Source organism: Colletotrichum acutatum, assembly GCF_030867785.1.
Source record: "Colletotrichum acutatum strain CBS 112980 chromosome Unknown BDZ83scaffold_78, whole genome shotgun sequence".
Lineage (NCBI taxonomy): Eukaryota > Fungi > Ascomycota > Sordariomycetes > Glomerellales > Glomerellaceae > Colletotrichum > Colletotrichum acutatum.
The window spans coordinates 89,733-103,670 of NW_026849072.1; the positions used below are offsets into that span (position 1 = coordinate 89,733).

Here is a 13,938-nt window from a genome sequence, read left to right on the forward strand (position 1 = left end):
TGACAGGGTCAAGGAGACGAGTGGGACGGTGATTGCTGTACGAAGAATAAAGAGGGCTGGCCGTCAACTTCGGAAGTGGGCATCGACTGACGCGATGCGGGAGACCGGACCCCGGAGTTGACAAGAGTGGTGGACAAGGAGGCCCCCATTCCACTCACAGAATCGCTCACATTCCCTCCACTCAAGACGAAGGAAAAGTAAGATAACGTCAACGCCAACGGCATACACTGGTCTGGCTCACTCTTCTCTCGTCATATTCACCACCCACTTTCTACGATTCGTGTATTTACCTGCTGTTCAAGCTTGTTGGCCCCTAATTTACGGCCGGAGCGGATGTGAATGACTGCAGCTGCCGCCTGTGCCTACTACCATGACAACAAATCATCGCTCGAGAATACCAGAACAGACTAATGAGGCTCAGAATCTGCCAACATAGCTTCACCGTGCCAGATCGGCACTTTTAACGGCCAGATTATTGATGAGAGCGCTCCATATAAAAAAACTCGAAGCGCAATGCTGGCTACCAGGGTTTCCAATACAAGTTGCTAGACCAATTCCAACGGAAGACAAGGACCAACACGCCGGGCGAAAAATTCGAAAATAAAGGGGGAAAAAATGAAAATCAGCCGCCAATCGCAGAGCCCCGAAACTGAGGGGGTAGCCTCCAGATCTTCCATCTCAGTGGCTAAACCCTTGCGAGATCACGACGGAAATGATGACGTCCACAGTGTCGACGAGACTACGATGGACCGACGAGTAAACAGGAAATTGGACATTGCTCTTCTCCCGCTGTTGTCTCTGTTGTATCTATTCAACGGTCTGGATAGGGGCAACGTGGGAAACGCTCAAACCCAAGGTCACAAATACTTTACGCTTGGCTAGCTGTGTATCTGAGTTTATCGATGTCGTACGTTACTAACAGCTGAAGCAGGATTTACGAACGACATTGGCGCCGCGCCGGACGATCTAAATCTCGCCGTGTCTCTGTTTTTCATTACCTTCGTTTTGTTTCAGCCTCCCTCTGCAGCTGTTGGTCGATGGCTTGGGGCCAAACACTGGATCCCAATTATGATGGTAAGGAGGCTTCGTCCAAGCGCCGCGCCAGCAACATAAATAATCCATGCTAACCCCCACAAAGCTTGGCTGGGGATTCGTGACCATCTGCCAGGCCTTCACCAAGGGCAGAGGTTTGTTCTCTTCAAAGAGTCTTCCACATTGTCTGAGCTTAATCTGTTCTCTAGGTTCTTTAATCGCCACACGCCTCCTGATAGGCGCCTTCGAAGCCGGCTTTTATCCGACTGCAGTCGCTTACCTCTCTTTCTTCTACTGCCGATATGATCTTGCCGTGAGAGTTGGCTTGTTCTATGGACAATATGCGGTCGCTGGCGCATTTTCCGGGGCAATTGGTAAGCCTACGAACATCAAAAGGCTCGTTCGTACCCTTAGGAGATTGCTGACGTGGTGATAGCCTACGGTGTTTTCCACCTCAGAGATGGACCTCTGAAAAATTGGCAATATCTCTTCATCATCGAAGGAACACTAACGATTTTTTTCGGTCTCATCGCCTGGGTGTTTCTTCCAGCAGGTCCTGGCTCGGCATGGTTTCTAACCCATGAAGAACGACGCTTTGCCGCAGATAGGATCAAAGCCGACAGCGTTTCATTTACCGAGCATGCCTATGACGCCCATGGAGTAGAGACAGATCGCCTGACCCAACGTGACTTCATTGAAACTGCTAGAGACTGGAAGTTCTGGTATGTTCTGGTATTCAACATTTGCGCCAGCGTCCCTGGGCAGGCGTTCTCCGTCTTTCTGCCCCTCGTCGTACAGGGACTGGGTTACTCGTCAATTCAAGCAAATTTGGTAAGAAGGGGAGTAAGCCTGAGAAGCAATAGTGAATAGAAAGACTGACAGAGATTTTGCAGATGTCTGTTCCTCCGTATGCGTGTGGTGCGCTTGGATTATACTTCTTTACCCTCAGCTCCGATTATCGGTAAGTATCTGGAAGTCTCAATGGAACCATGCTCGGATCTGATATCTGTTTAAGCAAAGAACGAGGTTATCACATCCTGGGGGGCATCGTCATTGCGGTCGTAGGTCTGATAGCTACCGTTACTGTCGAATCCAACGGCGGGAAGTACGCTGCGCTATGCGTCCTTCTTCTTGGCAGTTACGTCGCTGCGCCATTGACAGTCGCGTGGTTGAGTGGGAACACCCCAGGTAAGCAGCTGGAGGTGACTAGGCGACTTGACGCGAGCGGAGTATCAGGGGGCGTTGCTGACTTGCTTCGAATAGAGCCCGGAAAACGCTCTCTTATCCTCGGTCTCAACGGTTTCGGGAATCTATCAGGCGTCATCGGTGCGCAGCTGTACCGCGATCGCTACAAGCCAGGCTACAAGATCCCATTCTACGTGACCCTGGGGTTTGTTGCAGTCTCGTTACTGGGATACCTTTCGTACAGACTGACTCTCGCCGCGGTCAACCGAAGAAAGTTGGAAATCATGAGACACAAGACTGCAGAGGAGATCGAAAGAGAGCGGCTAGACAACACGCGTTACGCTGACAAGAAGTGGACGTTCATCTATGGCCTTTGAATATGGCGGTCTGCGCAACAGCGCCCTGTACCTAAACATCAGAGAAGAACGCGTCTGCTTCGCGGCGTATCCGCTGAGCGATGTCCAAAATATCAGTCGAGGTCTTCTCTCCGTCCTCGAGCATGTATCCGTCGATGAGACTTGGCGGTACCCATTCAAAGTACACGTTCCTAACATTCGCTTTCGCCATCTCCTCGCCAGAGCCTGCTCCAAGCGAGCGCCAGATGGCTTTAGAGGCAGCCTGTTGTGCTAAGTAGCTGTGCTTCCACGAAGCGACGACCTCGTCGACGTCGTTCTCTTCGAAATCAGGTGGATCATACGGCAGAATCTTCTCACTCTCAGCCAGAACGTACACCTTGGCTTTAGGTGAGCTGTGCTTAGCCGAGAGAATTGCTGGTAGTGAGCCTGTCTTATTGCTCGTTGCCCCATATCTGTCAATGATATCCGCACCAATAAGGACCATGTCCACTTCCTGACTCGCGATTGCGGCGGCGGCGTCGGTGTAGATTGAGACGTCGACTCTTTTCTCTCTTTGCCCTGATTCTTGCAGGTAGTTGACCAGGCTAGACGTCATTGAAACTCCCTCAAACAAGGGACGAGATTCGAGTACGCGGATATCGAACTCTGAGTCCAGGCCTGCAATAGCCCTCTTCAGACACTCGAGGATAGTGGAACTCGACGATAACGTGAGAATCCGGATGGGCTGACCGGAGCCGTGATGTGTTCGTAAGAAAGTCTCAAAGGACCTCCAGATGTCATCGATAGAAGAGTCCCTCGATGTGGCGAAATCTCCTACCTTCTTTGTCACGGAGTCAAGGAAGGCCTGGGAGACGTTGGCTTCCTTGACCTGCTGTACCTCCTTCTCCATGACGGACAGCGACCGCACAATGTTGTTCAGGATTGCGGCTCCCATGCTCTCTCTACCATTCTTCCAGAGATGCCATGCTGCGAGCCGGGCATTGAGCCACCATTTGTCCACAGAACCATCCTTCTCTGCGCTGGACACTTCTCCGACTACCGAAAGAAGAACCTCAAGCGCCTTGCCCGCCAGTTGCCGTGCTCCGCTTTGGTGATCCTTCTGCAACGCGAGCAGCCCCTCGCTCAAGATCTTCCCTCTCCTCTCGCCGAGTTCGATCTCGAACCAGATGCGTCTAAGACTCTCGGCAAGTCGCGGCACGCCACCAAATCCACCGACGTCGCGGACCTCGTGGGGGTCGAACCACTGGAACCCTTTATGCTCCCAGTCGATCTGAATGCGGGACTCATCTTCGTGGGACTTGAGGCGGAAGGCGAAGGGATGTATAGTCCACTCGCGGCCAATCTTCTCGTCAGCGAAAACGTAGTCCTTTCCCTGGCGGAGTAACGTTAAGGTCGCAGGTGTGAGCGTTGTCTCTTCACGGATCTCTCTCCAGGCAGCATCAAGTGGTGAGGGATCGTCCTGCTCGATGCTGCCCGATACTGGCGCAAGATGATTCCTTGAGAATATTAGTCAGTCAAATGAGAAACAACAATCATCGCAATCTGTGTTGCAAAGGCTAGGGTAAGAGCTCACGGATAAGTCCGTACGCTGTCACTTCTCCGGAACAGAGCGACCTGCGGCCCCCGATTGGGCGGGAACTTGAAGATAAAGGATGAGACGACTGCGCGGCGAACCATTGTCTTTTTCGACGGTTCCATCAGACGGAGTTGAGCTTATTGGAGAAAATATGCTTCACAAGTGGCCTTCTGTGGCTGTTGCGGACCTCATGTGAAGCTTGCACTGGATGGACGTGATTAACAGAATGAGGTCATCATGAGGAGGAAAACATGACATGCATTCCAGCTGGTGGCAGCCGGCAGAGAAGCTCCAGATCTCTCGCGGAGTTCCGGCTGAGCAAAAGTTGACCCTTGGTCTTCCCGCATCGACAATGCATGGTAATATTCCCATAGTACAGACAGGTGCGAGGTATAGAGACGCAAAGAGTGGCCACAGTATCCCAATTGACCTGTCATCACTTGCATTGCTCAGGGCAAACTCATGGGGCCCCAACCCATTCAAGCGACATCTCACTCACTTCATTAGGACCTCAACGAGTGCCACACGATACTCAAGTTCATAGACTTTGACTCGATACTTTGGAACAAGAATGACTATCTATGGATTCATCTCGCTCTCACCATACCTTCTAACTAAATACATTCGTTGGCTAGATCGTGAAACTTGGCTCAGCGGTGAGAGAAGGGCACGACGGGCAAGACAGGTTATGGCAACCGGTACGAGGCTCCGGCGATTGCCGCTAGAAAGTATGGAACTAAGACAGATACACCTTCTGATGCTTTGAATGAGCTCAGAATTACCAGGAGGTGGTCATCACGAATCCGCGTCACTGACGGGCACAGACTCGTTGGCACTCGCTTCAAGGTGAGCTCTGAAGAGTGCACCCCCTATCGCCAGACCTTTCATTTCCGGATTGATACTGTATGGAAAGATCGGAAAAGCCTTGATGCCCAACGAATTGGGGCCCTGAGATGTGACCGATGAACCTTGAGACCTTTCGCTGAAGACATGAGTTGGCCGATTTCACCAGCCTCGGAGAAAAGAATACTTTGGAGCTCATAGGAAACCTATTGGCCACCAAATACTAGACCATTTAGATAGTGTTCTTGTAGTGAAGTCGACGCAGAACCGTGAGAAACAGCTGACAATCGACGGAAGCCGTAAAGGGCCTCTCACCCGACCGGGCCGTAACGGCCACTTCTGGCGTTGCTCATGTGAGCATCAGTCCTGACGCGACCAGCTGCATGTGACGTTCAGCCTCAAGAGCCGCATGCCAATTAGACAGCAGCCGATGCCTGGGAAGGTATTTTATCAGGTGCCGGCCTCGAGGCATTGGTAGAAGGCCCAAAATACCAATTACTTAGCAACGTAGTAGTGAGGTTCGTATCGGGTGAGGCTCGAACAATGCAGTCGCTGCCTCAATGAGCATAAGATGCATATCAAACGAAGACCGGAGGATACATCAATGAGATTTAGCCGTGCTGCTGGCTAAATAAGGCTGCCGCAGTTGAAAATAGCGGACATCGCTGTTCTGGCGGACGAGTCGGTTGTCTCGAATCTGATGAATCGGTCGATCCGCGACCATAGGTAACGAGCAATTAGTGAGGCAGCCGCCAAAAATAATTAGCGCTGGTAGAAGCTCATGGACTAGATCGAGTTCTCCGTACGTAATATGCGAAAGAGGTCTTCATACTCCTGTCTGTGACACCCTTTCCCTGGAAAGAGGTCGGCTTTGTGCCAAAGGGTTCGCGGACCGGAGCTCCCTCCGCACATGACCAACTTCCAAAGTTTATGTTCATCAAGGCGCTACTGGGACCCTGGACAACGTGATTACGTACCTATCTTATGAAGAATGAACTCCGTACGAGCATGCCGGTGTCGGACGAGACCGAACCAGGATCATCAGCAACCACAGGGAAGGATTCCATGTCCGGCGATACGAGCAGATGAGTTCTCACCACGCTGGCCGGACGAAAGTAAGGACTTAACAGCTCTCATGGGACATAATAGCAATATGAAGTGGCGTCCGACTTGCGCTTGCCTGAGGACAGAGACAATCATCTGGACGCGACGCGCGACGAAAGCTTCGGGTCCCGTCACTCGCGATGGTATTTGTAAGCATTGCAGGGTAGCCGGCGGGAAATGTGCCACGAGAAGAGATTGCAAACCAACAAGCTGTTCCGTTGGCCCTTGATCTGTCCGTGGGGGCGCTTGATAGAAGGGAAGATCTGTTATACGCAATTGTTGGGGCATTCTCAACGACCTCCACGGCGGTTGGAAGTCATCGTTGACGTACGTGGGATAAGTATAATGAAGTTTAAATCACCACTCTAAGCGACGATTTGAATCATGTGGCTCAAAAACATAAGGCTAAGAGGCAAGGAAATGGGATGAGTGGCTGGCGTAGGAAAGACTCTAGGTGCTTCGTAAAATATTGAGGCATGAAAGACGCAAACTTCTCCGGGCGAAGGCCATAAGAGGAACACAGGGATGGAGCGCCAAGACGAGCCGTTCCGCCGTAGTGAGTGAAGAACCCGGCGCGTGAACCAAATTAGGAGGGAAGTGAGCGCCTAGCTCGTAGTGAACTGTGAGGCTGCATGCCAATTTGTGCATAGGAATTTCTTTCCCTTCATTGCGAGCCGTGTGAGACCCAACAAGTGAGACTGGCCGGTATGAAATAGTTGCAGCGACAATCATCGCGGTGTGCCAGGGGCTTGGTGGGCATATTTCTCCACCGATCCGAAAGTAATCGGCCGAGGTCACGATTGTGCAGGTTGGACGTCTCTGACAGGTCAATTAAGTGGTCTATCCGTGCCTAAGCGAGGATTCCTGGCAAGTTTGTCGGGGTATGGTAGCCGCTGAGTATCTGCAGGTGCATGTTTTTGTGAGGCAGGGTATGGGCCGTGGATACGACGGGTATGTAGATGAGATGTGAGATGATTAAATGAATATCTTGGATGAATAGTGAATAACCTGGCACGCCTGGTATGAGAATCGAGATGAGCAACTGATGGGAGTTGATTTGGCCATCGGCGAAGATGTGCCCCAAGCTCATCCCGCCTCCCGCCTCCCGTCTCCCGCGTGGGCCGTGAAACGAGTCGATGGCAACGCAAGACGGGACGTTAGTAGCGCCCTCCTAAGCCGTTTTTGGGGCTTCCGATCCATGTCAACTGGCGGTTGGACTCGGTGTACCGTACTGACAGTGAATGGTTGGGATTATTACTGCACCGAATCTACCTTTGAGCAGGCTTAGCAACATAGGAGCGAATAGCAGTCTACATATTCCGTACTCTACCCCGTACATGCTGCGTTAGCAAGGCGAAGCAAAGCCTGGACATGAAGTGCCTTCTTCTCTCGTCTCGGGGCAAGGCAAGCTAAGGCCCTGTCCTGGGTACGTTAGGCACACAGCCCAGGCCGGTTGCCAGGGGTTCGAATCAATGATCAACGGTTCCCGAATCCTTGGGGGTCGAAACATGACCGGGGAGGAGGAGGAGGAGGAGCCCAAGAGGAGAAAAGAGGAGGGGAAGAGATGCTCCGTCAACGCGCGCGTGTGTGCAGCATGGCAATCACTTGTGACTACGGGTACGTAGTGTAGATGTGTGATTTAAGCAGGGAGGCTTGCAGGTTCGTGAAGCGCACCTCACAGCAGCGCGCAAGGGGGGTCGGCAGAGTATGGCTTTCTTCCCTCGCAGTTTTTCTGCTCCGGCTCGATGATGGGTCCGTGGATTGCGTATGAGTGTACGGATAAGAACGAGTCAGGATGGGATGAGAGTGAAAGTGAGGGTGAGGGTGAGTAAGTGTGCGAGCGAGTGAGTGGATGATTGAGTAGGGGAGTGAGAGTGTGCGGTGCCCAGGAAGGAAGGCAATTGTGAGTACTTCGTATGGCACCGTGGCACCTTAATAATTCATTACCCGCCAGGTTGGTTTGGTCGGTGTTTGCTTGACCTTCCACGACCTGGTCGGGTAGGCACGCACCCGCGCAGCGCAATGGAACCCTGGGGCTTGCTTACCTTAGTACCTAGGCAGGGAGGTAGGTAGGTAAAGCTCCAAGGTCCATCGAAGGTCTCGCAGGGAAAGATGCTGTTAAGGAAGTGGGCATCGTCACATGTAAATGACTAACACGGAGCCACTTCCGGCCCCTAACATGCTACCACCCTCCCCTCCCCTCCACCTCCTCAGGCTCCTCCTCCCTTCCCGGACCACCACTAGACCCTTTTCCTCGTCTCGCGACCACAACGGCTGTTCAAAAATCTCCATTCTCCACGCCATGTCCATGTCAACATCCTTCCGGGACATCTTCCCAGCAAGTAAATCTAACGTTCCACACATCAATCGGGTTCAACAGCTTCTAATCGCCACCGTCTGCCTGGAAAGAATCACCAACGACGAAAGACTGTCGACATAGTGCCTTGACCTTCACCCGCAAACGCACTTCGATTACAGCCGCCCACTATCAAAACCATCTATCCGTGGTACGCATACCATAGACATAGACCAACAAGTCTCACCCCCCTCAAGCGTCACTCCCTTGATTCCTTTCGCCTCCAAGGCCCTGGCGCCCACTGCCCAATCCCACCGGAAGTCTCGAACTCGGACGGGACATATCCGCCGCTGCCTGGCTACCGATTTCCGGGGTACATTGAGCTACCAACCGGTCCAGATCCATCGCCGCGTCCGTCACCGTCACCGTCAACATCACCGCACCGACGACAACCCTACCCTTCATCCTTGACCGACGGCCACACCTTACCAAAACCTCACCATCACCAGCCTTACCTCTCACCAGCCTGCACTTCGCACATTCCGCCTCTCATATCCAACTCCGTGCGTGAGGTCCGGCGGAGCGGTGACATGCGGTCTCACTATTCCGCAGAACCAGGATGCAGCAGCAGCAGCCAGAACAAACCGAAAACCCCAGCCGTGCATCTCGTTTGCCTGTCAACCCGCGACGGCACAAGGTAGCGCCAGAGCAACGGAAGCGTGTTGCAACAGCGTAAGTTGCTTGTTGAATCTCTAAAATCTTGATCCTCTATCGTTTACTGCTTTTAATTTGCTGTCTACCTTCGTTCTTTTCTACCAACCCCCTTCCTTATGCCAAGTAGCATCTCTTCCCTGGCACACGATAATCCCATCACTGTCTCATGCCGTTCACTCAACGTACTGAACTTCCTCCTTAGGTGCAACAGCTGCAATGTCCGTCGCATCAAATGCTCCGGTGAAAGGCCATGCCGCCAATGCCGCAGCTCATCACGAGAATGCCAGTATCCCACCGTGATCGAGAAAGTCTCCGTCGCTAGGAACGATCTAGATGATCTGAGGAGGAAGCTTGAGATTGCAGAACGGGCTCTGCAGATTGCCGTACCCGACGACGTTGCGAGACAGCAACTGTTGCAACAGGATGTTGACGTGAAGGGCTCTCGTGCCGGGTCGGCTCCATCCATCACACCCCCAGAGCCGCATGATTCTTACGGGGAAGCGAGTAACGAGATTGTTGCCGAGACCGCCGATGGACGCCCACTGCACGATCAGGATGGAAGAACCCGTTTTCTTGGCGAGACCTCTGGTGCAACATTCCTTGACTATCTCAAGGAGTTCATGTCCACCGTCATGCCACTTGCATTCAGCCCCCAGTGGCTGTCACCTACGCCAAATAGCGGTTTAACATTTCTTTCTTCCCTCGGCAGTTATCAGACATACGACTCTCGTCCCATAGAAGTCGAGTCGAACGCGGACCCTCTCTCATTGCCTCCCCGGGACGAAATGGCTCATATGCTCGCCAACCTCCGCTACTTCATCCAGGACGGCAACGGTAAATTCCCGTGCGGCGGCATCTATTGGTGGGGCGATCTCAGCCAACCGCCCACCGTCCAAGCTCCCACCGTGTCCGGCGACCCGAAGCCCGAGGTGTTTCCGTCCGGGACCCCTCAACAGGTCGTCTCCGACAACTATCGTCATCTTGCATTCTACCATACAGCCTTTGCCGTCGCATGTCAGGCAAATACCACGGCGAGATCGATGCCGTTCCCAAAAGACTTGAGTCAAAGTTACTTCGCCCGCGCCCGCCTGCTACTAGGCAATCCTCTTGATATTACTCGGTATACCATCAGCGACGTTGCCGTTCTAGCACTGATGGGCTTCTACCTCATCGAGATGAACCGTCGCGATGCAGCCTACGTCTACGTAAGCAATGCCATGCATATATCCATCATGCACGGCGCTCACCGTGGCTGGGTCGACGAGCGAGGCAAACGCGTTTTCTGGACTCTTTATATTCTCGATCGTTGGCTGAGCTGTCTCATGGGCCGTCCTCCTATTATCATGGACGATGCCATCCGGCTACCACTGCCTTGTGATGACCTGTAAGTTCCCTTGACCCGTCCCAACACCCTGGCATCCTACCCGAGGGAGACCTCCCATGATGGATTCCTGTCGATGCAGTAAGACACTTATCCAACACAATTGTTAACCCCCATGTAGTGAAAAGCCAGGGTCTTTACCCGCTGCAGCCGGACTTCGAGCCCACGTCGAGCTGGCCCGCATTTCGGGCCACATTGTCTGCAACACATATAGAGTCGCCCCCTGGGATCGTGGTCCCGGAGGTGCGGCGCGGCACATCGACCGAGCGCTGCAGTTGCTCGGGAGCTGGCAGTCATCACTACCACCTACCCTGCAAATGTCTACATCCCATCCAAGTAGCGATCCCTCGTGCTGTCTCCTGCATATGGCATACAACCAGGTAAGCTTCTTTTGCCCTGTCGCCTCCCTTTCCCTCCTTACGTTACTCCTCCGAATGAGGATGGGGTTATACGCTCCCCCCTCCTTTCACTTCACGACACCCCTCTCCCAGTCTGGGAATAGAGAAAACAATCTCAACCCCGTACTAACTCCAACTCTTCCCGGAACCTGCAGCTTCTCATCCTTGTCGTCCGCCCCATCTTCTTCGCTGCTGTCAAAAAGACCTTTGCCGAGCGCTACATCACCTCTGAGCGCCGTTGGGAATTCTCGCACCACGCAGACCGCATAAGCTCCTGCTCCAAGGCGGCGCATGGAAACCTGTACCTCGCTCGTTGGCTGATGACTCTCAATGGTGGGACTCGCAAGTTCTTGCAAGCGGGGTTGCATTACATATTCAATGCCGCCATTATTCTGATGCTGGAAGAGCTTCTCGTCTTCTCGCCAGCCGCGGAGCCCGACGATATCAACGTCAACTTTGCCATCGGCGTCTTTGAAGAAGAGGCCAAGACGGAGAGCAACTACGCTCGCGACTGCGCCACCGTCCTGAAAGACCTCCAGTCTATTGTTCAGAAACTGCGACTGGACAGCCAAGCTGTCTTTACAGCCCGCGCTGGTGGTATCAGCGGAGGTCCTTCTACCCCTGGCTTAACGTCGGACGACGTAACGAACGTCAGCAGCAGCATCAACACGCCGTCCACATCATATTCTCAACAATCTCAGCATCAAACCTTCCCGCCCGGCCCAAGTCATCATGTGTTGTATCCCATGACGACGGAGCATGGCGCGTTGTATGAAGAACTCGTGACTTGGGTTGAACACAACGACGCACAATTGTACAGTAATAACTATTCCATATAAACCATCATATATAAACAAGAGCCAAATATTTCAGAAATGCAAGAGTAGTTTCGCTCGGTGGGGATCGTTGGTGTCTCAAGAAAGAGAAAAGAGTTGAAGCTTTATTGAACCGGGGAAAATGAAAATTGTTTAAAAGATAGATAAAACTCCGCGCCATGTCTTTTTTTTAAGTTCTTCAACACAAGTTCCGAAGAAATGTTGAGAAACACCCGCCCAAGGGCACACACACACAAAGAGATGTCGTCAGGTACACATGTCCCATGCCAATGACTAATCCAATAAGAGACTCATGAAATGTCTTTCCCATCCCTCACTCTCTCTAATAAGAATAAAGTCGTAAAAAGTAAATAAATGAATAAAAGAAAAAAACGTCTAGTTGGAAACGGTCTTGGCCCTCGGAGTAGAGGGGAAGATGGAGTCGACAACCTCGGCCGATCTCACGGCAAGAATTGACAAAAGGGTATCACTCAGCTGTTGGAAAGAAGCTCGTCAGTCACAATGTTCCAGGTGGTGTGTATAAGATGGTGTAGTGGGGTAATGAGAGAAAAATGAGTTGGCGGGGTTCAACTTACTCCGTGGGTCGCTTCGCAGCATCCCTGCAAGAAAACACCAGCATCGGGCGCCACGGCGCCAGGGGCATATCGCACACGGTAGTCGCGTCCGACCTCGAGCTTCCTCGATCCCGAGGTCGCGTCAGGACCAGCGATTTCCCATCCATCGACAAGCTCGCGCTCGCTGGCGTTGCCGGCGGGGGTGATCTCGGGAAGCAGGTTCCAGCTGTCGCGAAGCATATCGATGTGAGCGTTGCGTTGGTAGCCGGTCGCCGCGACAATCAGATCGACGTCGAGGACCTCGTCACCGGGTAGCTGGTTGACGAAGCCATCCTCAAGGCTGTCGCCGGCGGCGTCCTCGAGGCGGCGGACGTGGATCTGCAGGCGGTCGGTCTCCTTGTTCTCGGTGACCTGGGTGATATCACGGCCGAAGAGCATGCGGTGGGGCCACTTGCGCTCGTCGTAGCCGAGTGTGCGCTTCTGGTGATACAGCATCTCGTACAGGGCCTCGATGAGCTGGAGTCTCACGACGCCGTAGTTGGTCGCCTTGGCCTCCTTGATGAGAGAGCGGCGGTAGCTCTGGGACTTGGGGTACAGCTCGTCGACGTAGGAGGGGTTGAAGATGGAGTTGACAAACGGCGAGTCGTCAGCGGGCTTGAGGAACTCGGAGCGCATCACCATCCACGTCTTGGCGTTGGGGTACGCGCGCTGGACGTCGCGGAAGATCTCGGCAGCAGACTGGCCGGCACCGATGACGGCAACTCTGTAGGGTCTCGAGTTATCCTTGAGAAGCTGCGGCACGAGCTGGGCGTACTGGGAGGAGTGGATGATCTTGGGGTGGTTGGCGGGCATGACCTTGGGGATGCGCGGCTGGCCGCCGTTGGCGATCAGGACGTTGCGGGTCTGGTAGGAGCTGACCTGGCCGGTCTTGATGTTGCGAGACTTGACCGTCCAGGTCTTGATGCTGCCAGCAGTCTGAGGGTCGGGGGAGACGGAGACAACCTCACGGCCGTACTCAACAACATCGTCAAAGTGGCGAGCACACCAGCGCAAGTAGTCCTCGTACTCGGCGCGGGCGGGCAGGAAAGTGTCCAGGTTGGTAAACTCGACCAGGCGGTCGTTGCTGTGGAGGTAGTTGAGGAAGGTGAACTGGGAGCGAGGGTTGCGCAGGGAGGCCATATCCTTGATGAAGGAGATCTGCATGCGGGCTCCGGAGAGAAGCATGCCCGGGTGCCACGCGAAGGCTGGCTGCTTCTCGAGGAAGAGCACCTTGGCGGCGCCTGAGCCGGAAGCGAGCTGGCGACCGGCCTCCTGGAAGTCGTGCATGGAGACGGCAACAGACAAACTGGCGGGGCCGAAGCCAACGCAGATGAGGTCGTGGATATCGCTGTGGTCGGTGGGCTGGAGGTACGGGGACTTTTGGATACGGGAAGCACCGTTCTGGTGGCCATTCACACCGTTGCCGTTCTGGTGGGCGGCTCCGTTGCCGTTGGTGTAGCCATTGCCGTTACCATTGTAGGTAGAGAAGCCGCTGCCGGCGTCGGAGCCGTTGGTGGGCGAGTCGCAGTGAGGAGACATGGTGACAGGTAGTGGTGGTGGTGGGGGTTCAAATTACGGAGTTTGGTGTAAGTGTGCGTGAGCTGAGTATATAGACAAGTCGCAA

At 53.6% G+C, this 13,938-nt stretch overlaps 4 protein-coding genes across 4 annotated transcripts; 2 read left to right on the forward strand and 2 right to left on the reverse strand.

Moving 5' to 3' along the window:
* Positions 1-615: 615 nt before the first annotated feature.
* BDZ83DRAFT_582858 (major facilitator superfamily transporter) lies at positions 616-2,594 on the forward strand (the record flags this gene model as incomplete). The annotated part of the gene is made up of 8 exons (XM_060505593.1): positions 616-856; positions 929-1,074; positions 1,139-1,187; positions 1,242-1,406; positions 1,469-1,863; positions 1,926-1,993; positions 2,048-2,220; positions 2,296-2,594. 8 exons carry the CDS (start codon positions 616-618, stop codon positions 2,592-2,594), a joined length of 1,536 nt encoding a protein of 511 aa, XP_060362564.1.
* A 31-nt stretch (positions 2,595-2,625) lies between these two features.
* BDZ83DRAFT_582888 (NUDIX domain-containing protein) lies at positions 2,626-4,250 on the reverse strand (the record flags this gene model as incomplete). Its single annotated transcript, XM_060505595.1, has 2 exons — positions 2,626-4,069; positions 4,147-4,250. The coding sequence occupies 2 exons, from the start codon at positions 4,248-4,250 to the stop codon at positions 2,626-2,628; spliced, it is 1,548 nt and encodes a 515-aa protein (XP_060362565.1).
* A 4,761-nt stretch (positions 4,251-9,011) lies between these two features.
* On the forward strand, positions 9,012-11,724 carry BDZ83DRAFT_582918 (fungal-specific transcription factor domain-containing protein; the record flags this gene model as incomplete). Its single annotated transcript, XM_060505599.1, has 4 exons — positions 9,012-9,124; positions 9,309-10,490; positions 10,609-10,867; positions 11,041-11,724. The coding sequence occupies 4 exons, from the start codon at positions 9,012-9,014 to the stop codon at positions 11,722-11,724; spliced, it is 2,238 nt and encodes a 745-aa protein (XP_060362566.1).
* A 372-nt stretch (positions 11,725-12,096) lies between these two features.
* BDZ83DRAFT_653867 (L-ornithine 5-monooxygenase) lies at positions 12,097-13,853 on the reverse strand (the record flags this gene model as incomplete). The annotated part of the gene is made up of 2 exons (XM_060510661.1): positions 12,097-12,195; positions 12,297-13,853. The coding sequence occupies 2 exons, from the start codon at positions 13,851-13,853 to the stop codon at positions 12,097-12,099; spliced, it is 1,656 nt and encodes a 551-aa protein (XP_060362567.1).
* Positions 13,854-13,938: the final 85 nt, after the last annotated feature.